The 27268-nt window shown below is 38.7% G+C and overlaps 1 protein-coding gene across 1 annotated transcript; it reads left to right on the top strand.

Annotated features, from left to right (window-relative positions):
* The first annotated feature begins 391 nt into the window (after positions 1 to 391).
* On the top strand, positions 392 to 26688 carry adgrg1 (adhesion G protein-coupled receptor G1). Its single transcript, XM_072465039.1, has 15 exons — positions 392 to 611; positions 14273 to 14345; positions 14964 to 15226; positions 16288 to 16474; positions 16555 to 16591; positions 17206 to 17320; positions 19136 to 19258; positions 19350 to 19466; positions 20039 to 20081; positions 20152 to 20258; positions 20334 to 20449; positions 21691 to 21950; positions 22046 to 22142; positions 23186 to 23460; positions 24938 to 26688. Exons 2-15 carry the CDS (start codon positions 14282 to 14284, stop codon positions 25063 to 25065), a joined length of 1932 nt encoding a protein of 643 aa, XP_072321140.1. The 5' UTR covers positions 392 to 611; positions 14273 to 14281; the 3' UTR covers positions 25066 to 26688.
* Positions 26689 to 27268: the final 580 nt, after the last annotated feature.

Raw genomic sequence — 27268 nt, forward strand, 5'->3', positions numbered from 1 at the left:
GGATTTATTAATCAGGAAGTAGAGTTTTGCTTCAAAATAAAATATGCCGTGACAAAACGATATATACACCACAATATAACGATATATACAACAATGGTACTTCTAACTATTCAACATTGCCTTATTAAGTTGACGTGTATTAGGGTATTCGTTAAGTTATTTGTTTTATTTATTTTCTGACGATCTTTTTGACGACTTCTACGCTGGCCCGCCTAACCGGAAGTGCAGTTGTTTAAATCATGTCTGGCTTTGCAACAGCAGAGCGCGAGGAGTCCCGCAGCAGCGACACTTTAGTGACGAGACTCAGAGAAACTGCGCTGAAAACGGACTGTCCCGGACTCTTACTTGTCTTCTGTTTGGCTTCAGACACTTACACGCTTTTTAAAACGGTTTATCTCGGAAATGAGAAGAAACGGTTGGCGATTGGTGGACTTTTTGCTCACAATTTTGCCATTCCGTGTCGCTTTTTGGTGATTTATTGCTCGCTTTTTCCCATCACGAGCGGACAAGGTGCGTCGATCTCGTTTCATTTTGGTGCAGATTTTGCAAGAGGAAAATAATATTAATAATAAAGACATCAGAAAAGTCAAGTGCAACGCAAAGACTGAGAGGTAAGACTTTTGCTTAAGCTGAGCAAGTGTTATTCTGAATGCACGTGTTTGAGCTACTTTTAAAACGTTTTTAAAATGTATTTACTGAAATTATGCTCAAATAAAAGAATATCTGTACAATCAAAATTCAGTGCATAATTATTTGGTTTTCCAAGAGTTACAATTATAGATTGGCTCCCTTTTAATACATATCTTATTTACTATTGGCTAATCTATCTATTTATACGGGGTTTATGTGGTAATCCTCTTGCAAAAACATGTATTTTTAAATATAAATCTAATTTTAAGATGGTTTATTTATTTTTTATTCATTTAAAAAAAAATTTAAATCAGTTTTCCATGTTTTATTTACTCGTGATATATTAAATTCAGTAAATAGTCTGTTATGTTAAGTTATTGTCCATCTTATTTTCAGGGGAATGTAATGTGCAATTTTTTTTCTTTTCCATCAAGACTTATCGCATTCTATTTTCATTTTCAATTCATTTAAACTTTTTAGCTCATTGTATTTGACTCTCCTAAGTTTAAATCTGTTGGTAAATCTATTATTTACCTCAGATTTCATATGATTCTATTGACGTTCATTCAAAAGCATTTATTTTCAAGTAAAATGCCAATCATTACATATATTTAATCCCCAGCTATACTTTCATTACACAGTATTGTTTGCATTTTTAGTTAAAGCGTGTATTTGTGTGTTAACGTGTGATAATTATGCATCTGTTGTCATCCGTCTTATGCCAGAGGAGAATACAATTAGACATCACCGTGCGACAATAGCAATACTGTATTTTCCGGACTATAAGTCGCACCCTTTTTCATAGTTTCGGCCGGGGTGCGACTTATACTTACATTTATACTCATATACTTATACTCCGGAGCGACTTATATGTGACATTATTTGTTATTTTCACACAATTGCAACTGCATTTCATACTCCAGTGCGACTTATATATGTTTTTTTCTTCTCTATTATGCATTTTTCGGTAACTTATACTCCTGAAAATACGGTATTAGTGAGAAACATTGATTTACTCTTGCCACACGCACATTTACTGTATTCATAAAGGAAGTTTTGATGCTTGGTTTGGCATCAGAGCAGCACTTGAAAACCTCGTCTTTGTGGTTTCCTGTACTTTCCTGTCATTCTCGCACCTTGATGTTCACAACTTCGGAATGGCAATAACGCTTACCTTGCACCTCAAAATGCAAACGTGTCATGACTCCGGTGACTCAGAACGAAAGCCTCTGCTCCTTTTGAACTGTGTCCTGCTTTCATAATGAGCGAGTGAAAGCCCTCTAAAAACCCTCACCCGCCGGGCGCTTTTCTCTGCACATGTGCGTTTGTGTTCGCCTTTGTTTTGTCGATTTTACTCGCCGCCCCGGAGGACATTTCCGCAGCATTCCACCTGCTCCTCCAATTTCCCCTGCAGAGCACAAGAAAACACGGATAAAGAGGGCTTGTGGCGCATCGCTATGGCACCGCCGCGAAGAATGCAAAGTCTCGGAGAGCGTCGTTTTCGCCTCGGGGCATTCCACTTTCGCCGTCTGGTCCGTGCTGATGGTTCCAGCTTTCGTTGGAGGTGTTCTGCGCGTCATTCTGTTTTGCATATCGGTCTCAGTGAGTGACTTTTTGACCTGGAGGTGTGAAATGTGTCTAATGATCTCGCACGACCTTTTATCAATCGTCTTGTCAGCAGCCGTCGCATGCCAGTTCGCCCACGTTCAAGGCCGTTTGTGGAATGTGTGACTTACTCTCGTTTCTAGAGTGGTGGTTTTAGGTGAAATTGAGGCTTACGTCAGACTAATGCCCAGAGACTTTCAGACACAGAGAGTCATAACGATCGTAGCCGAAGATGTGGAGGTTTTGTCGCGTTGTTTTTGAATTCTACGGCGGAAGTTGCTGGTTAAACATAAACCAACAAAAACTGCAAACTGACATTTAAAGTGCTGCTATGACAGGTTTTTGTGATTTTTAGTTTTGACTTGATTTGGTGGGAGACTTCTACTACTTTACAAACTGTAAATGAACGATTTACAGCAATCAAGGAGGAGTTTGTGAGGAAAAGTTGAAAAATCTTTCAAAATGACAGGAAGTAGACAGGAAGTACATTAATGACATCACACCGGGGAGAGTGCAAACAACGTACATGAAGAAACACATTTATCTTTTAAACATTACTTCAAAAAAATTAACTTGTTTTTATATATCTTTTTATTTGTAAAAGGAGGAGTTTTGCTCAGTGGACAACACGGTCGCTAGGTAACAGTTATGGAATTGCCAAGTGTGGTGTCATGATTCACAATCAGGAAGTAAAATTATAAACCTAAAAAAAATGGCTGAACTTGGGTCAAATGTGTTGCTTTTTTGTGTGTGAAATATTAAATATAATTCAGCCTGGAGAGACACAGAGACCACGAGAATGGACTGTTTAGCAAGCTTTATTACGTGAGTTATTTGGCGCTCAGACCCCGGTGGAAGACGTTGCGATCATGGGCACTCCATGATCTTTTTGTATTAGATGTCTCCCCCCGGAGCCTGGAGACTGGTGATAGTAGATGTGAAGAGAAGGTAGAGGATGAGGGGAATGCAGAGGAGGAGCTGGGGAGGTGGTGGGTCGCAGTACGGTTTGAGCGGTCGGGCCATCTGCCTGAGGGCTTAAATGCGACCGCCTGGGCGCTGATTGGGAGCGGGGAGGAGTCACTTGAGAGCGTTGATTGGGGATGAGGAGCAGGTGCGAGGGCCATGGTGCAGACGCCCCCTGACCTTTCACCCTCCTTCTTGGCCGGGAAAAACTGCATAACCTCTTTGGGATAAGCACAGAAACCTGGGAGAGTCCACGGTGAAGTGAGGGATCTGACTCTCACAGACGGACAGGCGGGAGAGTCCACGGTGAAGTGAGGGATCTGACTCTCACAGACGGACAGGCGGGCGCCCGCTTGAGTGCGATGATGGCGCTGGGGAGAGGGGTCCTTCCATGGAGGCCTTGACGTAGATGGGTGGAGTTAGGTCATCCAGGCTGAATTTACGCAGGCTTCATTTGTCTTAAGCGTTTTTGTCATGCAACCTGTCATAGGCCCATTTACATGAAACAAAAACTGGCACAAAGTTTGACGTTTTCCTTGTCAGCAGAAATAAAGGTGATTTTTTTTTATTTTTTATTTCCTCACAAAAGCTTCAGATCACGTGTTTATTCAACCCCAAGAACACAGATGGTTGCCATATGAACGGCCATATTCATCCAGAAGATTAGCCCCTTTATGAATGAAAAGGTTTGTGGATCGTCTTACATCAGTGACTCTTCTGTACGGTTATGTAACTGTCAGTGACATCATCAAATTCTACCTGGATCCAATCTAATGTTCCATTTTGTAAAAAGAGGAAAAGGAGAAAATTACATTTGCATATTTTTTATGATTAGGCAAGAACAGAATTGACTCAATGTTTCATTTTTCATTTCAGGGTCGAGTTAGCATCATCTTGCCTCAAACATGTTACGTAGATGTTAGAAAAGTACTGTGTTTGAGGATTAAAGATATACACTTATTGTTATTGGATATACTTTGGGTTTTAATTCGATCATGGCTTGGATTGATTATATGAAACTTTTAAAAACTCTGTTACTTCTCAAGTTTGGGTGTTAAATCTTCTTAAATGTGGTTGTTAATGTTGTTGCTTAGGAAAAAAATGCCTCAAAATATATATTATACTATTGCTGAAGTCAAATCTAATCTAGTAAGTAGTTTTATATATTTCATGGACTTTTAAAAACATTATATTTAGAAAATTGTGTTTTTCTTCTAATAAAGTCACACTTTGCTCATTAGCAAAGTGTCTCATTAGAAAAAGATTTAAAGCAACAGATTTAAAGACTCACTGTGTGAAACGAGCGGTTGACGAGTCAGATCTGCGAGGAGGTGCTCACAGGAAGAATGCTCACAGCAAGAATGCAGTTATTTTTGAGCAATACAAAAATCCGTACTGAAATAAGTCCTAGATCAATATGTTTAATGCTACACTACGCAACATTCAAGCATTTTTCTCCATTTATACACTAAAAAATACGATCTAAAATAACATAACAAGTTAAAAGGCGCTGACATAAGTAGTATTTATTTTGTTTTGAGTATAATTGTACTATCTTAAAGTCAAATTGCCAATGGAACAAGCATAACATATTCAGTTTTACTTAAAATAAAAAACAAAACGAGAATTTTCTAAATTAAAATGAGAATTTTTTTTTTTTTCTACACTTGAAAAAAGAACAAAATTGACTTTTGGCAAATCTTGTTTTAAGAAAGTCAAAATAAACTCAAATTAAGATAGATACAACTTAACTTATTATCCGTCTTAATATTGTACATTTTCCAGCGTAGAGAAGACTAGATCATAAACGTAAAAAAAAAAAAGAAAAACTACAAAAACCTTCTAAATATGAAGCTTGTGCCGCCAAAGTCTGAACAGAATCTACATGAAAAACACTGAGCCAATCGCAGTCACGTGGTGGACCTGAAAAGTGACACAGTGCAGCTTTAAAGCATCACTAAAGCGCTGTAATACTTTCCCTCAGTCATATCTTTCATCGTATCATGTCGTATGCGGTGAACATGTCGCGTCTTCTTCTTCTTCTTCTTCTTCTTCTTCTTCTTTCACGTCGTCCTTGCGGTTTGGATTCAGTGTTTTGCTCGTGGCTTTTTCCGCCGTGAGTTCGTTTGTCTGTCAGGCGTGGGCCCGACCGCCTCAGACCTGCACGCAACCTTTGACCTCCATTCACGGTGGCTGTCACTTCGGCTCAAAAGCTCGACAACAAAGAGCGTCTTTTGTCCCCCCCCTGAGGTACTCTTCCCTGTGCATTCCTTCCCCTGCGTAATCCCCCAAGGACCGCAAAATGGACTGCTTCATTTTTAATTTCATGCGTGTTTTACGGCGTGAGATAAAATCGCAGACGTGCCAAACAAGTCGTAGCGCATTTTTATGATATGATAATAAAACACTGCACACTATATGTAGGTTGAGTTGTGAAAAAACTAGTGTCAAACATGGGGTCATCGGAATTAGACGACATTGTGTCAATCCGACAGAACTGTGTTAAAAAAAAAATTCAGACGTATTTGTTGAGGTTTAATCTTCAGACAAATGTGAAGTGTCTGTCAAATGAATTACAAAAGTGCGGAAATGTCACCTTTATTCACTTATTTGAAGGTTTTGAATACATATTTTTTTTCCAATCAGCTCTTTTGGATCATAACGACAGAAATTAGTATATTTTCAAAACTACATTCTCAGTTTTTTTCTAAATTTCAATATTATGCCCACTTCTGCTGCCAACTAGACACTAATTTAAAGCATTGACACTTGATGGAAAAAAAAAATCACACAATTGATGGGAAAAAAAATCACACAAATGGGAGAAAATTTGACATTTTCTGCCAAATTTTGGTATGGTATTTGTTTTAGAATTTATTTCAGTTTTAGTAAATGACCAAATGAAACAACAATTATGTGTTGAAAATGACATTGTTTTGTTTGAAAAAATAATATTTTTTCAAACATATATTTTTTAAATATTATGATATCAAAATTGGTATTGAGGGTGAGTTTTTTACCCTTAGTTGCGATTAATCAATTAACTTGTGGAGCCCTAATTTCGACTCTAAGTATTTATTGAGCTAATTGTCAACCAATTAATTAGTAATCGAATAATCGTTTTTACTTCAAACAGACTCCAAAATATGCCACGTGTGAGAGGACACAGTGTACTTTATGCATTTTTAATCTTTACTGTAATACACTCCATCAGGACGACCTCCGACAGCGTCATCTTAACTTCATCTGCATCGAATTTAGTAAAAACCTGACATTTACGGGCATTTCGCGTTCTAAACACCTCATCTCGAAATGACTAATCGATTAGCAAAACAGTCGTGGCCCTAATCGACATCATGTGTGGGACATTAGCATCACGACACCTCAAACACGCAGTAGGACCGATATGCGTACAGTAGTTATGACAACATCTTTAAAAATGTCCCATTGTTTCTATTGTCTACTTTCACTTTGCGTCACCTCCTCTTATTGTTTTGGCGGTCGTGTCGCTGAGCGCAGACGGCACTCGGGAGCGTGAATAATAAAAGCAAAGCGTGTGACTCATGCCCTCGGATGATGCACATGCTCAAACATTTACTGGAAAACCGTCTGGGAGGTCACGAGGGCCGTCTGTCTATCACCGATATGAAGTACTTTGGTCCTAATGCGGGCGGGAAGTACAGCGGTGACTTAGGTATAGTAGTTTCTTTCAGTCCGTTTGAGCCGGCGCTTCCCTCGCTCTCACGCAAAGCGCTCGCTCGATCTAGGAAGTGAAAGAAAGGGGGAAATTCTTGAGCGCTATAGATGCCAGGGGCCGAGCGAGGGACAATACAGAAGTGTGTGGGCGTGGGACTGGTGGCAGCATTAGTTTACAACGCCGGACAAAAGTAAGCCCCGCATGTAACGGCGTAAAATGGAATTCCTGCTTCAGTTTGCTTAGGTAGAGAAGAAGGCGGGATAAGGAGGAAAAATTTGGACGAAAGTTAAAGAATCGGTGAGAATTTACTGCAAATGCTTAAAGTGCCTATAACAGGTTTTTACGATTTTCTAATTTTGACTTTATTTGGTGTGTTTATACCTGTTGTACATATAAATTATACACCAATCGAGCAGGTATTTCTGGAGAAAATTTGGAAAAATCTGTAGAAAATTACAGGAAGTGACATCACACCAGGGACACTCATTCCAGTCAAAGTTTATGCATCATCTACACAAAATTAATTACTTTTGTGACTCTCTAAACATGAATTCAACAAAATAAAGTGGGTCCCATGTATTTTTATTTGTCAATTTAAAAGAATTGTGACATAAGATGAGTTTTTGCCCAGGATTTACTGGGTAATTTCCTAGTGTGATGTCATCAAGTACAAAAAGGAAGTGAAATTATAAACCTAAAAAAAAAATGATGTTGTGTTCTGTGATACTTTTTAAAATATTTTTTAGCTAAATTCAAAATACATTTGCCTTAACTGCATTTTAGTTCAACGAGTGTCCAACCTGCAGGGGGCACTTTAAGTTACATTTAAAGGCTGCGACAAGTTAATTGATTAATTGCAACGTATTGATTATTGAACTAACTAATTTAGTAATCGAATAATTGTTAAAGTGCCCATGACAGGTTGGACTGCTACTGTCACTTCCTGTTTGTAATTGGAAATTATCCAGCAAACACTGGTCAAAAATTCATCTAATGTCACATTTTTAAAAATTTGACAAATATAAATATATGGGAGCGACTTTATTTTGTCTAATTCATATTTAGAAAGTCAAAAAAGTAGTTTATTTGTGTAAATGATGCATAAACTTTGACTGGAACGAGTGAAACAGGAAGTCAACGGGCCTGTTTTCTATTATTAACCCATTTTATCTAATTATTTGGATTTACAACAAACAAAATGTAAAATGATGATCAAATATAGTTCAAAGTACCTGAAAAAGCATGATATATCGCCTTTAAGCTCAAATTCAGTCTTTTTAATCGTCTTTTTATCACTATCATACTATTTTTCTGCGCTAAATGGTACTAATTGGTCTGCATTTTGCACAAGAAATTTTGACAGATTTTTTTTTTTTTTTTTAACAAGACAAAACAGAATTGAATAAAAAAAATTGGAAAAAGGCACGGAGCTGCTTTTCCTCATTTCTTTGCGTGTCCTGGGGGGAAACACCTGATGTACGCGACAGACGGACGCAAACACAGAGGACACTATAGCACACTGAGCATCTCTTGTGCATTGGCATGGCGATCCGCGGTTGGGCGGGGTGACACTTGTTTACTGATTACTGTTTCCTCTGTAGCTTCACGGCGTCCCATCGGCCCCGTCCGTGTGGCGGTCAGGGCGGGGGCCGGTGTCGCTAACACATGGATGCTATGTGTGGTTTTCTCACAGGCATTTGTCACGTCGCTCTCGCGTTTGCCGAGGGGACGGCCTGTCAATAACCAGATGAACAGAAAACAAGGGCCGTTTGTAGTTTATTGGTAGTAACTCGGATGGATTTGGACTCATTTTAGACGCAGCTGTGTCTGATTTTAATGTAATCATAGTGAATATTAATAAGAAAAATCTATACTAAGGGAAAGGCTGCAATTGTTTTTGTTATCACCAATAAAAATGCCCTTTCTTAGTTAATTTAATTTCCTTTTCAACAATTTTTTTTACTTCTTTATTTTACCATGTGGTCTGATAGGAAGGTAATATTTGGATTAATTCATTTATTTATTTCAGTATCAATGCATGTTCAAATTAATATCTTTTTTTTTTTTTTCTGTATTTCAACTTTTTTTTTTTTATTTATTGTTGGCCCTTCGACGAGTTGGCCACTGTGTACCCCGCCTAAGGCCCAAAGTCACTGGGATAGGCTCCAGTCACCCGCAACCCCGAAAGGGAACAAGCGGTAGAAAATAAATGAATGAATGAATTGTATTTAATTTTATTCAATTTTTTTTTTTATTTTTTTTTTTAATTTTTAATTTTTTAATTTTTTATTTTTTTTAATTTTAATTAGTTAATTTATCTATTTATTTTTCAAATGATATGCATGTCTGCAACAATAGCAACATTTTTACATACTTGACATTTTCATAGAAGCACCAGTAATTGATCCGACATGTGACTTTATACGGTGTGTTTTAAAGCATGTTTATTATAATAATCATAGTCATTTCCATAACCCTCATCCACATCACCTCTACTTTGTCTACTCTTTCTTGTTTTGCTTAAGCGCACAAGTCTGAGCACGTCTTTGAATTCTAGACCCACACAAACTCCAGCATGTTGCTCTTTTCCCATGCGCCTCTGACAACTGTGGGCAAATCCCCGGCACCCATAATTAACATATACACATCTTTCTTGTTTATACATTTGTCTTTAATGCAGTGTTATTGTCTTTGCGTTTCAGTGTCAAAACTAACGCCCAGTCAGATCTTTTCTCACCTTTTTTTTACCCAGTACGTCTGATATTGGATCTCATGTTTTTCGAAAGGGAAGTAAGAAAACCGCAAACTAGTCATGTGTTTGATAGAATAAAGAAGTTGTCAGCGTGTGTTTCCCCCATTCATTTCTGTATTTTAGAATGTGTCTGTGTTAATGTAGGGAAGCAATGATAAAGTTTTCCCACGATTTGATATCAATACTATTTTGATATGTTTTGAGCCTCTGGGATAATGATGGACAATATTGGGGGGGAATTAATCTCTCAATATCCCTATGGCGAATATTACACCGTGTTCTGTCAATCTGCCAGAAAAAGGGGTTGCACTGATGGAAATTGGTTACTTGAAGGACAAATGACAGTGTACTTTTGGATCAATTTTATAACAAGTTACCGGTAATTGTAATAAATAATACTGGTATCGGTTCATATCTGGAATGGGACGATTTTCTGCCAAAGTTTCATTACCTGCTGTATCTGAACTGAAAATGCTGCATCGCTGGGCTAAGATGTTGGCTGAGGTCAGGAGCTAGCCAGGTGGGTGCCATGTGGGTGCCATGTGGGTGCCCTGTGGGTGCCCTGTGGGTGCCCTGTGGGTGCCATGTGGGTGCCCGTAGCAGAAATGCTCAGCTGTGCCCCTGACCCACTTTGAATGTGTACAAAATACATAGGGGTCTGATGTCTGTAATACAACCTTAAGGTGATTATTTCTATACAAGTAGTTGTTATTTTTATCATAATCTTTTTTTAAAAATGTAAATATTGCATAAATCACAATCCTAAGTGGGGTCTGGGGGCTCTCAACCAGAAGTTTTCAATTAAAATCATGACATTTTCTGTATTCTGGTGCATTTGAGATATAATATTGTTAGCAACTCATTACGTTTATTATGAGGGCCCCCGTAGTCCCGTTCTTTTACTTGCTCCGCCCCCGCTCCGCCCCTGCTCCGCCCCTGCTACAGTGTAATCCGGAGCCCGTCTCCTGCTTTGCTGCAGAACAGAGGCTCTATACATTAAACACTGCTGCCAACTATTGACGCTTTCTGTTGCATGTATAAAACCACAGTGTCAGCTCTGTGGTTTTCTGAACCACCCGACGCATCGCACATCTCGTTTCATTCTCCCCTTTTCACAGTTTCTATTTTCTAATTGAATATGAGGCCAATTTCTAAAGCGTTTTTTTCTCCTTGTGGTTCGTAGAATAATATGCAGAGTTTCCAGCTGTGCCCATGATCTCTCTGCATCTCTTTAAACCGAGGCTTGCACATCTCAAACTTCATATGGAGAGAGAAGCAACACTAGTTTGAATCGATAAAAAACAGACTAATCCCTTTTAAAAGCTCCCTCCTGTTTAACTGTAAAAGGAACAGTGCAGCTGCAGCACAAATAGCCCATGTCATTCAGTCCAAAGTGCCTGGTCCGGTACGTACTGCCTGTTATTTGCATAATGTAAGTGGTCAGAGTGTAAATGAAATGTAAATCTAACCAGAAAAAACAGAAATAACACTGTACACTCTTAATCTGCTCTCTTGGCTACCGTTTTAATTATATTTTATCATAACTTACTCATCCCTGCCAAATGTTTTCAGCAAGACAACAAACTATATGTATTTTTGCTATTTTTGGTTGCATTGTACAGTATGTGCACATTGACTTGACACAGACAGTCGTATTACAGTGAGAAAAGTTGAAGAAATCAAACAGTTTTCAGCAGACACTTCATCCTTCCGTTTGTCTCGCTTGTGTCGATGTGGTTTGCAGTATTCTTCTTACAGTAAGAAGTACAGACGGTGTGTGTGGAAACGGTGCAGAGGCGTATGAAGTTCCTTGTTTCTCGTGTAACCTTTGTGCTTCGTCTGAGGTTTTATCGCTTCCTGTCTGCTCCGGTGATATGGTTAAACACAGCTGTCTCATCTCCATCCTTTTGTCACATTGGCTGTACAGTAGCTTTACTTTGTTTGTGTGCTCTCTTATCTCTAAAGCACAGAGCAACTGCCACTTCACTCAAAGGTCTCAAAGTCAAGTTATCACAAGATCAGCTTAAAATAGATTCTGTTCAGACAATTGTGCCACAAAAAATTATTCCTTTTTATAAATTCTTCTCATACAATTAGTGCAATATAAATCTCATATTGCTTGTATTTCATAGTCAAGCATTATTTTTTAATAGTATAGTTTGCCTTTTTATACTTGTCAAATCGTATTCTGAAAAGTCCTGCATAAAACATCAAATTACAAGCTTCTTCGCTATTATGCATTGTTTTGTTGAAAAATATTGATAAAAAATACAGATTAAACTACATAGACCATGATGCTTTGGGGGGAATTTTTTTATTAAACACTTGTCACTTTTTTGTTTTGTTTATGCTTTGGAATATGACAGTAATTATGAATCCATAGTTTTGTCAAGACTTTTTAAAAGGGGGAAACAAGTGTAATTTCTACAATTCTGTTCTTCACAAAATCGCAATTAATATGAGTCTTAACTAATCGATAATTCTCAACACATTTTGTAATTTCGTAGTAATTATCTGGACTATTCAGACTCCAAAACAGGCCACGTGTCGAGACGAGAGGTTTTATGACACAGACAAAGCCACAAAAAGACACCGCAAACGTGTTAAAAAATTATTTCTATAAATAAACTACTTTAAAATGGCCTCAGATGACATCACTTTAGCGTAGTCTGTGCAAATTTGTGAAAATCTCATGTTTTCTGGCCTTTTGCCGTCTTAAACAACTCACCGATTACAGTAATTGTTAGAATAGTGGCTGGATTTGTATTCATTTATCATTAAATCAGAATATAGTTTTATTTCATGTTTAATCCAGGTTGTTGGCCTTTGCATTATCAGGAAAAGACTTGTTTTTGTGTAAACAGTAAGCCTATTTTGATTTTATTCTTATCCTATTGCAGATTTAAATAGTTTTTCTTTTTGATTGTATATAGTTTTATTTTTATCATTTTTCATTGTTTTATGTTGCAACGAACACCAAAGCAAGTTCCTATGTTTGTGAATTCTGTTCATTAGCAATGGCAATAAACCTTTTCTGATTCTGAAATGGCTTATGAGAGTAAAATATGACTGTACTCTACCCTGATCTTTTATTTAGTTAGTTTTTTAAACTTTGGGTGACAGATTTCAAAAACAATAACACTGAACACTGTCATATAATAATGTTAAACACGCCCGATCTGCATAAACAGCGCACCGATCCGGAGTGCGGCCGTTTACGGGGGAAGAATGTTTCCGTGGATAAGAGATGTGAGTGCGCAGACGTTTGACTCGCTCGTATTTGTTGATAAGAAGCCCAGAGATGACAACGAAGGCGTCGCAATAAGAACGGTATCGCAATGAAAACGTTGTGTTAACCTCGGGCTGTGGATGCAGAGGGTAAAGGATGTCTGCGCCCGAAGGAATGTCGGCTACATGTTGTTCAACACGCCGAAGTTACAAGAGAATGACGATAAAGACGAGAGAAACACTGAAAATATGTGATTTCTTTGTGTAATATTTGTTCGTTTATGTGGGTTTTAGTCGGTTAAAGTGTTGCCGATCTGTTATTAGTTGGTTAAAAAAGTACTACAGGTGCACACAAGTCACACAAATGCAAATATATCTACAGAAAAGTATTGGTAAACTGTGTATTTGTGCCCGACAGTTTATTTTATTTATTTTAGTGTATTTACGATGAATCCTTTTATTTTTAGAGCGTCTTGCGTATTTATCGAAGTTGGCAAACTGTGCTTTATACGATTACTTTAGTAGGCGATTAGTCGACTAGTCAAACGATTATGAGCGCTCGACATATAGTGACTGAAGTATATGTGTTTTGGAGTCTGTATTGTACTGATAACGAGTACAATCATCAAAAAATATGGCTATTTAGGTATTTTTTTGAGCCGGTATTCGATATTTGGCTTGCTGCCGCTACATAAAACCGATATTTGCCGATACTGATATTTAGATTTGAAAATACATAGTAAATCGAATCAAAACATTGTAAGGCTCACAAATCTGTCATGTTGAAATAAAGTTCATAAAGAAATATTAACAAATCATAAAAATAATAACGAATGTATTTATCTGGCATATAAAATCATTTGTTGCATGATTGTGTAAACATACGACCGTGTTTTTTTTAACTAATTGCTGTTTTATTTCCATTTTACTCAATAGTCTGTGACAAAAGAATAATAATAATTACATTGGCGCAAAATATCTGCAGTTTTTTGTTTGATATCGGCAGATGCCAATATCGCCATCTGACAATATCGTCCAGTTGGGCCGATTTAACGATGAATTGTTACGATTTGTCGATTTAATCGTTGCAGCACTGTTCAATCAAGGTGCAATACAAAGTGCAATACAAAGATACAAATATTCTGCTGCTGTTCGATTATGGAAAATGAAATTCACTATTATTTGAGTCGCGATTGAAAAGGATATTTAGTAAAAACAAAATAAGAACGTAAACCTGTAAAGGAAGTATCCAGACTTATTGTCATTTATCAGTTATTATTGTATTATTTATGTTTTTAAGACATTGTGCATGTTCTCTGGGTTTAAAGGGGCAGAACGAGCGCCCACGTCCTTCACAACAACACTCATCGCAGCCTTTTGTTTTTCCTCTTTTCCAGTCGTTGCCAATGGAGCCCCGACTGGAACAGGCCGTGTGGGCGGTTTTCCTCGTCGTCATAGTAACCTCCTCAGGTACGTAAACCCCGCCCGTGTCTACGATACAACAAACTTTTACGAACTCTCACTTTCTGATGCTGATTCACTTGTTCTTGAACTAAAATGCTGATAAATATATTTAGAGTTTTGTATAAAAAAAGTTATCACAGAATAGCATTTTTTGTTTGTTTATAATTTCAGTTCCTGTTTGTAATTGATGACATCGCACTTGGAAATTACCAAGAAAACAATGGGAAAAAATTCATCTCATGTCAGAATCATTTTTATTTTTGACGTTTAAAAATGCATGAGAGCGACTTTATTTTGTTGAATTACTGTTTAAAGGGTCAAAAAAGTTGCTTCTTTGAGTAAATTACGCGTAAACTTTTACTGGAATGATGTCACTTCCTGTCATTTTCTACTGTAACTAACATCCCTCATCGTCCTCTTCATCCTCTCTACCCTCTCCACCACCAGTCTTAAGAACCCGGGGGAGACTTCTAATACAATCATCATTCATATCATGACACGCCCATAATCCTAATGTCTCCTGCCGGGGTCTGAGCGCCAAATAACCCTCGTAATAAAGCTCGCTTAACGGTTCTTTCTCTCCAGGGTGAAATCTTAAACTATTTACCGAATTATCTTTTGTAGCATCAGGCGAAGACGACCGGGACCTGAAATTCTGTGGCATGTGGCGTCACGGGAAGGGCCCCCTGAGTCTGAACGTGAACCTAACCACCGGGTGCGAGCGCATCGTGATCTCGGCCGACCAGAGCTCGCTGACGGTGACGGGGCAGATCACGGTCCACTGCTCCAGCATGTTCGCCCTGCCGCTGACGCGCGTCGTGTCCGCGGACCAGACCACGGCCTTCTGCGTGTTCTGGGAGCCCCTGCAGGACCAGCTCAAGTTAAAGGTCTGAATACATTTACAATACATTAAGGGGGCTGGGGACACGGCAGAAGAATTAGCATGATTCACCCGCGCCTACATGTTTATCTATTGCTTTTAACAGTGTCTAATTCTAAAAAAATATTTGAGCGTTGTCATCCAAAAGTCATTCTCAATCTGCGGACCGCGTCTGAGAACTCAGTGTATTTTTCCATTTTGCGGGGTCTAGTTATTACATATTAATGGCACATATACGGTATTTTCCGGACTATAAGTTTTTTTCATAGTTTTGGCCAGGGTGCGACTTATACTTATATTTATACTTTTATACTTATACTTACACTCCAGAGCAACTTATATGTGATATCATCTATTATTTTGACACTTGCAACCGCATTTCATACTCCAGTGTGACTTATATATGTTTTTTTCTTCTCTATTATTCATTTTTTGGCTGATGCGACTTATAGTTCGGAAAATACGGTAGTTGTTTCTAATTGTCTTTTTTTTTTTACTTCTTTTTTATTTATTTATTTAATTTTAATTAAACATGGAACAAGAACGTGACCAGAGAGTGAAATTTTGAAAAAATCAATTTGGTCCAATTCCGAATTAAATTATATCGCATGCATACTGTATTTTTAAACAAATCAGAATTAATCACAAAATTATTCATCATTAAAACTATCATTTATTTATAGGCTGAATAATTTATTTATTTCACAAACATTAAAACTATTATTATTATTTATTTAGGCCAAGTAATTTACTTATTTCACAAATCTAAATAATTATGTTGACAGACACGAGCTGTTTGGGTTGGCGTCTGTCTCTGTCCTGTAGTAGTTTGATAAAACGTTTCACCCGTGTTACTTCTCACGCTCGTCCAAGTGAATTTTACTTTAAATATAAACCTCACATTTTAGATAATTCCCCCTGCGTAATCTAAGAGCGTGTTTGATTAATTTCTCTTGATTTTCTTTCATTAATCTCATGAGTTACACGTTCACGTTGACAGCCCAATATGAAAGAAAAATGTGACTTTTAATCATTTTAATTGTGTGTTTTTTTTTTCAAATGTATCAGATCGGCAGCGAGGTCATTCCCCTGTGCTCGCCCGCCCGGCTCGAGGACCAGTGTTGCACGTACCTCTCCCACGGCGCCAACAGCGTCGAGACGGACTTTGGCATCGCCGAGGGACGCGTGCGAAACGATGTGGTCAGTCACAAAACATGGGCCTCGTACGAATTCAACGGAAGCGTCATCAACTGCCGTGAGTGGGCTATATGAATATGACACACGATCTACTTTGCAATTGCGACAATGTAGTAACGATTTTTCTTTTTTTCACAGGGAAACAATTCTGTGACAAACCCGGCCATCGCAACGTGTAAATATAGCAATTTCTCATTTTTACAATGCGATAACGTGTCTTGATCTCTGAATTCATGCCACTGTACGCGCTGTATACCGTATTTTCCGGACTATAAGTTGCACCAGCCAAAAAATGCATAATAGAGAAGGAAAAAACATATATAAGTCGCACTGGAGTATAACATGCGGTTGCAAGTGTAAGACAATAACAAATAGTATCACATATAAGTCGCTCCGGAGTATAAGTATAAGTCGCATCCCGGCCAAAACTATAAAAAAGGTGCATCTTGTAGTCTGGAAAATACGGTAATAGAGAAGAAAAAACATATATAAGTCACACTGGAGTATGAAATACGTTTGCAAGTGTGACAATAACAAAAAATATCACATATAAGTCGCTCCGGAGTATAAGTATAAGTCGCATCCCGGCCAAAACTGTGAAAAAAGGTGCGACTTATAGTCCGGAAAATACGGTAATCAAATTTGACGAGAAAAAGATAGCAGACTGCAGACGGGAAGCTACGTTTGGGTTTAGAGTGCACAAAAATACTCCCGTTTGTGTGTGTTTGTTTGTTTAGCGCCGCTTCACAGTGTCGGAAGGGCAGTCGTTCACGGTGTGTTTCATTCCAGGCCGGGAAAAATGGGAACGGAGCTGTACGCTGGGGAAAACGCTCCGAACCCCTGCGCCCAGAGCACCGCGCTGCAGCTGGAGGACGACGACGCAGGCTACAATGTGACCATACCTGTAAGATATTATATTCATTTACACACAATCATCAAATAATTTACTTATTTCACAAATCTAAGTAATAAAACTAAAATTAATATTATTTTTTGGGGCCAAATAATTTACTTTTTTTACAAATTTAAACAATAAAACTAAAATGATTATGTATTTATTTTTAAGCCAAATAATTTACTTATTTCACTAATCTAAATAATGAAACTAAAACTGTTATTTATTTTTAAGTGAAATAATTTACTTATTTCACAAATCTAAATAATAAAACTATTATATTTTTAAGCCAAATAATTTACGTATTTCACAAATCTAAATCATAAAACTAAAACTATTATTTATTTATTTTTAAGCCAAATAATTTACTTATTTCACAAATCTAAATAATAAAACTATTTATTTTTAAGGCTGAATAATTTACACCAGACACCATCAGTCCATCGCTCTGAAGTCAGTAAAATCCGACGCTTGACCTAACTCTGCCTAAAGAGTATAAGAAGCATTGTAACTAAAGGGTTGTTGGGGTGAGAATGGGAAAGTAGGTGCTAGGCCAACCACTTCAAAGACTCCTGAGCCCAGCCCTGTCCTGACGAGTGCAGGACGGCAGTGACAAACCAGCACTTTCTCCCTAAATAGAGCGTCCCAGCATGCACCTCTGCTCATTATCCCCACTCCACACAAACAGTGGGAGAAAAGAACAACGTACACAAGTAAAAGCACTAGTTATTCTTGTGGATACTTCTTTTACTTTACATGAGAGAGCAGGAAGCTATCTTTCTACTCCACTGTTTTTTTGACTGAAAAGTGGAATATTTTCTTTTTTTTAATAGAATTTAATCGAAAACTTTTGCCCCGAAGACTGTTTTAGAGCGTGAAATGGGGATGAGAGAGAAGGGAGGACATGCAGTAAATGGTCGGTGATGGGATTCGAACTCACAACACTGCGTCCACAGGGTAGCACAAGGGGAATGTTTTCATATGGTTCGAGGGGTCGCCGAAGGTTTTGAGGTCAAACCCCTGTCGACCAAAAGTGCTTTATCAAAGGCAGTAAATGTAACACTTTAAGAGCTAAAACTAAAAGTCAAAGTATTTCACTGTTAAAGTGCATTTTAAAACGGGTACCATATTTTCCGGACTATAAATCGCTCTGGAGTATAAGTCGCACCAGCTAAAAAATGCATAATAGAGAAGAAAAAAACATATATAAGTTGCACTGGAGTATAAGTCGCATTTTTGTGGAAATTTATTTGATAAAATCCAAGACCAAGAACTGACATTTGATCTTGAAATGCAATTTAAAATAATAACAGATTATAGAACATGGTGAATTGAATTCTTCTTCCTCTGTGTCACTTCTAAACAACTCTACAAACTCTGGAGAAAGAGGAAGTGCAGATTCTTCTTCTGCGTCTCTTAGAGCCTAGAGCGCCCTCTTGTGGCATGCGGTTGTCATTGTGAAAATAATGAATAATATCACATATAAGTCGCTCTGGAGTATAAGTCACATTCCGGCCAAACAATGTAAAAAGGTGCAACTTATAATCTAAAAAATACGGTACTTCAAAACTTTTACTCAAGTATATTTTGTTTTATGTGCTACTGTGATTCTTAAGAAAAAGTATAGATACAGGAGCAAAAAAATACTTAAGTAACAAAATTGAGTACTTATTCCTTGTACCACTGCAACTGAAGCAACACTTTCTTATTCCTCCTCAAACTGTACAATCACAGTTAAATCATCACAACACCCCGCATCCTTATTGCGCATCTTGTTGTTCTCATTATTATTACTTCATTACATTATTGATTTTATATCGACAGCCGCCGGAAGGAGTCGAACCAGAGCTTATTCCGTCAGTCTACCTTCCTCCCGCTCTGAAGAAAGCGACCAAATCCAATCACGAAGTCGTCTTAACGTACTTCAGAAACAACTCGCTGTTCCAGGTAGTAGTAGCATAAGTTTCCTTAACACCAGCTGTATTTGTTATCAAAAAATTGTACGTAGCAGTAAAATAATGTTTCCGTTGTATTTCAGGAGGCTCAGTCTAGCGCCAAACCTCTGGACGACGTGGTCAGCATCACCATAGACAACGAAATCATCAAAGATCTGTCGGAGCCGGTGAAAATTGCGTTCCACCACGACGTTATTTCCGTGAGTATTGTGACGTGTGGTGTGTTTGCTCCACCGCGTGACCTCTGTGTGACCTCTGTGTGACCTCTGTATTTACTCGTTTACTGCACAAACCGAAACGTGCGTAAACCTCAGGTGCAGCTGCAGCTAAATGTGTTCGGACGGAAAGGAACTCTGCGTACTGTCGGTTTAAAGAAGTGTTTTCTGCTCATGACGTGTAGAAAAGCCCACTTAAAAATATTTGTATATATTTATTATGTACATACCGTATTTTCCGGAGTATAAGTCGCACCGGAGTATAAGTCGCACCAACCAAAAATGCATAATAGAGAAGAAAAAAAACATATATAAGTCTCACTGGAGTATGAAATGTAGTTGCAAGTGTGAAAATAACAAATAATATCACATATAAGTCGCTTGGGAGTATAAGTATAAGTCGCACCCCGGCCAAAACTATTAAAAAGACTTATAGTCCGGAAAATACGGTGTATTGATTGCAGTTGAAACCGTGGAGTGTAAATCTGATTTTTTTACGATCTGTGGTTGAAATTGAACATATTTACTTACCTAAATACCTTTTATCTCCATTTTAGAAAATGCATTCAAGAACATGTGTTTCGTGGGACACCAGAAAAGGTACGATTAAACTGATTATCATATCGTATCTTACTATAGTAGCCCGTAGTAAAGTATTTGTGCTCCTCAGACCCCCTGAAGGTGACCTGGCTCGTACAAGGCTGCGAAACACACGTAAAAGGAGACAAACGGACCGAGTGCCACTGCAACCATCTAACTTACTTCACTGTCCTGGTGGTACGTCATTTACAGTAGAAAGTACATCGCTGTGACATCTTTTACTTCAAGTCCCACATCTATATGATTCCACAGCAACTCCAGCCTAAACCAGTGCGCCATCTTCTGGCCCTGACTGCTATTACATCTCTGGGTTGCGCCGTGTCCCTCATCAGCTGCATCGCTCTCATCGTTTTCCTCTGCAGAAAGAGGCAAGTGGGATTTTTAGACTTTTTTTTTTCACGTGCAGTTCATATGACATGGGATGGACCTTGTGCTAAATATTTATCATAGTTTTACATACAAGTTGCAGTTTGTAAAAGAAAAAAAAGAATTAAAGTGGTGCCCCTCTATCTACGTCATCAAAAATGCAGTTAAATGTCAGTTAAAACACAATTTTCTGACTGTTTAAAACAAAATCAGGTGTTATCAGGTGTTATTATTTATCAAATCATAACTTGTGTGTTGGTCTTTGTTTACAGTGTGGTTGCTAGGTAACAGTTATGGAATACGTGCTACGTTCTGTGGTAGTGTGTGGACGCACTGTAAAACTCCAGACGATATTCATAGGCATGACTACATTTAGCTTTATTTATTTTTATTCCTTTATTTAAAAATACGAAACAGAAACTATAGTAGTGACAACAACAGATGACAACGGACAACATTTGAGCTCTTGGACTAAACTAGGGGCCAAATGCAGCCCTCAGACCTGCTAAATTCGCCCAAATAACTAAAAGTAGTATTTTATTACTGTTACTGTATAGCAGACCTGTAATTAGATTAAAGGTGCAGTGGCTCATTAAAACTCTAACATTCTCAACGATCCCCTTAATTGTCATGTCGAAAATTTTGACCCTAACCCTGGACTAAACTGTGCTACATTGAGCGGTTTACTGTCAGCCGTCTTAAGATGAGAGCGACATATTTGTGCAAAAAGGCCCGACACGACTTGTTTACTTCAGATGTGATGTTAAAGTGAAAATAGTACGATGTTTTAACAAGATAATCAACTTGCTGGACTTTTTATGTTGTACGTTTATTTGTTTTGTCATTGTGCCTTTATTATTATCAGTTATAATTATTATTTTTTTACTTTCAGGTCATGTTCCTTGTTCTGTGTCTCTATTTTTGGAAAACCTAGAAAAAAAATAAAATAATAGAAATGTAACTGCGAAAAAAAAAGGAAACATCAACAACAAATCTTACTGTTTGCTCAAATAAACACTGCTAAAGATCAGACTCTGTGAAATACCACATTACCAAAATAAAAGCGCCACATCTGCTGCTCATGTCCAACCAGGAAGTAACATTACAAAGATCACCTTTTCTTGGTAAAACTTCAAATGTAATCATATACACCGTGTTCTAAGTCAACCGTATAGTCCAACCTGTCATATGCTTTGAAATTCTACACAAAAAATGACTTTATGTACCTCACTTTCTCCCGTAGTCGCCGGTCCAAGGAGCTTTCCATCCCGATCCACATGGGCCTGGCGGTGTCTCTGGCCCTCCTCAACCTGCTCTTTTTCCTCACCGGCGTTTTGGCCAACGTGTGCGAGAGCGTCTGCGGCTGGATGGCGGCGGCGCTGCACTACGCCCTGCTCAGCTCCCTGATGTGGATGGGCATCGAGGTTTTCCACACGTTCTGGTTGGTCCACATGGTGTTCAGTCCCGCGCCGAAACCGTGGATTTGGAACGTGGTCGGCTTCGGTGAGCGACGTGAAAAAGAAAAAAAAAAAAGAAAATGACACTTCTATTTAATCTGTTCCAATCTAATCTGATGTCTGTTTTACGATCTCGCACAGCTGCCCCTGCCGTCCCGGTCATCATCCTGGCAATAATACCAGATATTTACGGCTTGAGAGAGATTCACCAAACCGACGATCCAAATCCGTACAAAATGTAAGAGAGACCGGGGGGGGGGATGGCAAGGGAAGTTTATTTGTAGAGCACAATTCATACGCAAGGCAATTAAAAGTGTTTCACAAAGCAGGAAAAATGCATTAAAATCACAAAGAAATTACAGAAATCACAAAACAATTTAAGACATAGAAGAGAAGAGTGTTTAGTCCTGACTCTGGCACCAGCATGAGGCCGGTCTATGTTTAGTCCTGACTCTGGCACCAGCAGGAGGCCGGTCCATGTTTAGTCCTGACTCTGGGCACCAGCAGGAGGCCAGTCCATGTTTAGTCCTGACTCTGGGCACCAGCAGGAGGCCAGTCCATGTTTAGTCCTGACTCTGGGCACCAGCAGGAGGCCAGTCCATGTTTAGTCCTGACTCTGGGCACCAGCAGGAGGCCGGTCCATGTTTAGTCCTGACTCTGGCACCAGCAGGAGGCTGGTCCATGTTTAGTCCTGACTCTGGCAGCAGCAGGAGGCCGGTCCATGTTTAGTCCTGACTCTAGCACCAGCAGGAGGCCGGTCCATGTTTAGTCCTGACTCTAGCACCAGCAGGAGGCCGGTCCATGTTTAGTCCTGACTCTGGCACCAGCAGGAGGCCGGTCCATGTTTAGTCCTGACTGGCACCAGCAGGAGGCCGGTCCATGTTTAGTCCTGACTCTGGCACCAGCAGGAGGCCGGTCCATGTTTAGTCCTGACTCTGGCACCAGCAGGAGGCCGGTCCATGTTTAGTCCTGACTCTGGCACCAGCAGGAGGCCGGTCCCTGAGGTCCTCAGAGTCCGAGATGGTTCATATGGAACTAACATTTCTGAGATGTACTTGGTTCTAGACCATGGAGAGACTTGTACCGAGACTTTAAGAGACTTTAAAGCAGAGCTGCTTTAAAGTCCCTTCTGAGCCACAGGGGCAGTGCAGAGAACAGGACTAATGTGATGGTACTTCCTGGTTCTAGTCAGGACCCGAGCAGCAGCGTTCTGGATGTACTGCAGCTGTTGGTGTCGTTGCTTCGGGCCGAGTTGACGTTTCTCTCCGTTGTGTTTTGAAGGTGTTGGATGAAAGACAACGACAGGGCGCTGCTGGCACACTACGTCACCAACATGGCGCTGCTGGTCGTCCTGGTGTGCTCCGGCCTCGTCATGCTCTGCCTGGTCTACAGAGAGATCCGGAACCGCGACGAGTGGAGGCAGAACCGCGTGGCCTTCCTCAGCATCTGGGGCCTCAGCTGCCTCTTCGGGACCACCTGGGCGCTCACCTTCCTGGACTTCGGCCCGCTCACTGACGCCGTCCTGTTCGTCTCCAGCGCGCTCAACTCGTTTCAAGGTCGGTTCGGCGAAATTGGCTTGCAAAATTACCAGCGAAATTGCCGGCTCGCTTTCAATCCCCAGAAAACATACTTTTTTTTGGCGACGATTGGATAAAAGATGAGGCAGACTCGGGTGAAAACGAAACAGCAAAAAGCAGATATACCGTTATTTCCACACTATAAGGCGCACTGGATTATAAATCACATTAAGCCAAACAAAACGTGTACCACACAAAATTGCTTTGAGGTCAGTAAACACAACCAGAATTCATCCATAAGGCGCACTGGGTTATAAGGTGCACTGTCGTTTTTTGTGAAAACTACAGGCTTTTAAGTGCGCCTTATAGTGCGGAAAATACGGTAAATGGAAAATAATCATTCTCACCAAACGCTGACTTGATCTGGTGATAAACCGCCACATTTCCAGTGACAAGAAGTTTACATGTTGAGAAAAACAAAGTTAGCGTGTTAACATCAGGCATTTCCTGTTTATCGGCGCACACTTTCATATTCCGGTGTATAATTTATATAATTTATCTAACGTTATCCAAATCCAATGCATTAGATAAAGAGGCATTAAAACGCAGTGTAGAGATGCAGAGAAGTGACATGCAGAAAAAGCTGAGTATAAACCTGTGTATCTTGTTTACTCTTTACAACTCAGTTACGATTTAGGCTCGTCGAAACATTGAAACTTTTTTTTTTTTTCTTAGAACATAGAACGACAAAAACTATAATAATAATCATAAAATAAAATACATTTAAAAAACTACACACAAAAAAACACAACAAAACGAACAGGACCAAGGAGAATATAAGGTAAGTATAGGAATAAAAGTAGAAAATAAGGGAGTGGCATGAATAAATAAATCCAATAAATAAATCCAATAAAATAAAAAATTAAATGAAATAAATGAAATAAATGAAATAAATGAAATAAAATGAAAATAAAATAAATAAAATGAAAATAAATAACAAATGAAAATAAATTAAATGTAAATTAAATGTAAATTAACAAAGTAAATAAAATAAATTAAATGAATAAAGTAAATAAAATAAATGTAAATTAAAATAAATTAAATGTAAATTAAAAGTAAATTAAAATAAATTAAATGTAAATTAAAATAAATTAAATGTAAATAAATAAAGTAAATGTAAATAAAAAATGAAAAAAATGAAATAAATGAAATAAATGAAATAAATGAAATAAATGAAATAAATGAAATAAATAAAATAACATTAATCTTTATAGAGCAGAGTTAAAGAATATTTATATATATATTTCAAATAATTGTCCCATTTTGTCCATTGTTTCTAAATGTGAAATATTTTCAAGTTGAGTCCAGAAGTTATTTGTTTCCATTGTGCGAAGCATCATAACCTAATTAACCATTATTTAATTATCATAGTACTGTGCAAGCTGGTGCGCTATAGCGTCATTTACTCTCGTATGATACTCTGAGTGTATGTAACATTATGTGATTGTGTCGGCAGGCTTCCTCCTCATGCTGCGGTTCTTCCTGCTGGACTGGATGAGGAAACAGGCCGGTGGCTCCGCTCTGGGCATCAGCAGCACAGGTTCTACCAGACAACACATGCTACAAGCCCAGGAGAAGAGCTAGACGGGCCGTGCATGTTCAAATCAGAGACAATAAGACCATAAGACGGAGGTGTTTGTGAACAGACACGTGCCTGAGGTCCACAGAAGAGGATCAGACAGTACTGCCAGTTAGTGCTCATGGTCACTGTATAGACCCTTTAAAATGACATCAGTGTGTTTAAAATGAGGCGACTGGAGGCAGAATTAATTAGACCATAATAATACATTTTCAACAATTAACTGACATCAGGTCTAAGTGCTGTATTGTTTAAATCTTTATGACAAAACTAAACAAAAAAATCAAGCAACAATTTTGAGTTTCCTGTGTCGAAATGTCAATTAATTTGCTTTTCTGTTACAAAAGATTCGACAAATGCTCTTTTCTTACCTCAGATTTGTATTTGAGCATCGCAAAAACTATAATTTTGCTTGACTTCTGTAATATATTTGTTGATAAAATGAAAAACTGTTGTCGGGGGGCAGCCATTCTATAAGTATTTGTCCAGTAAAACGGTAAAAAAAGCTAAACGTCTTTCGAAATCTCCTGTTAAAGAAAGAAGTAAAGTATAAAATACATGTGGGAATGTCTTTAAACTGGGCTTTAGTGTCGCTTAAATGTGTCTGAGCTGTTATCATTTGCCAAACAGCCTTTGATTTTTCATATTTCGGGAAATTCTGAGCTTAATTGCAGTTTTTCCAGTGGAATCACAGTATGTTCCACTTCACTTTCGCCTCCAGTCGCCACCATTACAAACTTCTGAAGGGTCTAATAATGAACAGTAGTACTCGAGTAGTACATAAGCTGGAATACTTGTAGTCACACTGTTACTGCTGTATTAATATATCGTCTTCACTTTGATAGCGAAGAACAGACTCTCAGGAACAGCGATGTGTACCGGCCTGGAGCTTGTACTGCAAATGTACTGTGTATGTTAAAAACGATATCTGCTTATTGTTTTTTACCACTAGATTACATTTTTGTCCGAGAAACGTCACAAGTCGTGTGATGGAGGTTTCATACTTTTGATAAGCTTTTTGTACTTGTCTTGCCTGTTTTAGTAGCACTTTAGACGGAGTTGTGATAGAAAAAGAGAGTATTTTAAGCGGTAAATTGTAATATTGTGAACGTTCCAGCATGGGCATAAAAGTTTGGCTTTTCGATTGTGGGTACCGTAATTTCCGCACTATAAGGCGCACTTGGATTATAAGGCGCACTGTTGTTTTTTGAGAAAATGAAAGGCTTTTAAGTGTGTCACTATAAGTCGCACCGGAGTATAAAATCGCACCAGCCAAAAAATGCATAATAGAGAAGAAAAAAACATATATAAGTCGCACTGGAGTATGAAATGCGGTTGCAAGTGGGAAAATAACAAATAATATTGCATATATTTATACTTATAAGTACTTATACTCCGGAGTGACTTATAAATATAAGTCGCACCCCGGCCAAAACTATGAAAAAAGGTAAGACTTGTAGTCCTGAAATTACGGTAAAAGTGAGCAAACTAGATTCCCTCAAGTAAGTTTTAGATACTGTGATTTTTATTTTCTTCTGCACTTTTGTATTGTCTTGTAAATACTCTGTACATTCCATGTAATGTTTCTAGAAGTATGTGTATATATAGAATGAATAAATGGAGTTAATGCGGTTGTGTTTCACTTTGATCGTGTGTTTCCTGTTCTGCGGCGGTCTTATCTCGGCCTGCTTCCTCTCGAGGGGCTCTGCTGCCGTTGTTGTTCTCGCACTTACGAGTCGTGCGTTACGTTTGTCACTTAGTAGACTATAATTAGTTTGGGCCTTTATACACAAATGCCACCTGCTGGAGACATGTCTTACCGCCATGTGATTGGATGGGTTTAATTGGGACGTGAAGAGAACAGAGTGTCAAAGATGTGGCTGGACCGTTTTAACGTCATATCACGTCAGAGCAGTGTTTCTCAAACTGTGGTGTGCGGGCTCCTTCAGGTGGTGCGTGAGGTCCTGGACATTCCTACTGTTTCCAATGTAACCATATGTCAGTCCTCTGGGTAATTCCTCGTGTGCTTGTTGTAGATTTATTTAGATCTTGATTGCCCTTATAGTTCAGGCTTGGAATAGTCCTGGTTTAGGCCTGATTTAGGCCTGATTTAGACCTGGTTTAGGCTTGGTTTAGGCCTGGTTGAGACCTGGTTTAGGCTTGGTTTAGGCCTGGTTTAGACCTGGTTTAGACCTGATTTAGACCTGC

This window comes from Eucyclogobius newberryi, unplaced genomic scaffold, assembly GCF_026437365.1.
Source record: "Eucyclogobius newberryi isolate DKJ021-1_F unplaced genomic scaffold, fEucNew1.0.hap1 SCAF_5, whole genome shotgun sequence".
Taxonomy (NCBI): domain Eukaryota; kingdom Metazoa; phylum Chordata; class Actinopteri; order Gobiiformes; family Gobiidae; genus Eucyclogobius; species Eucyclogobius newberryi.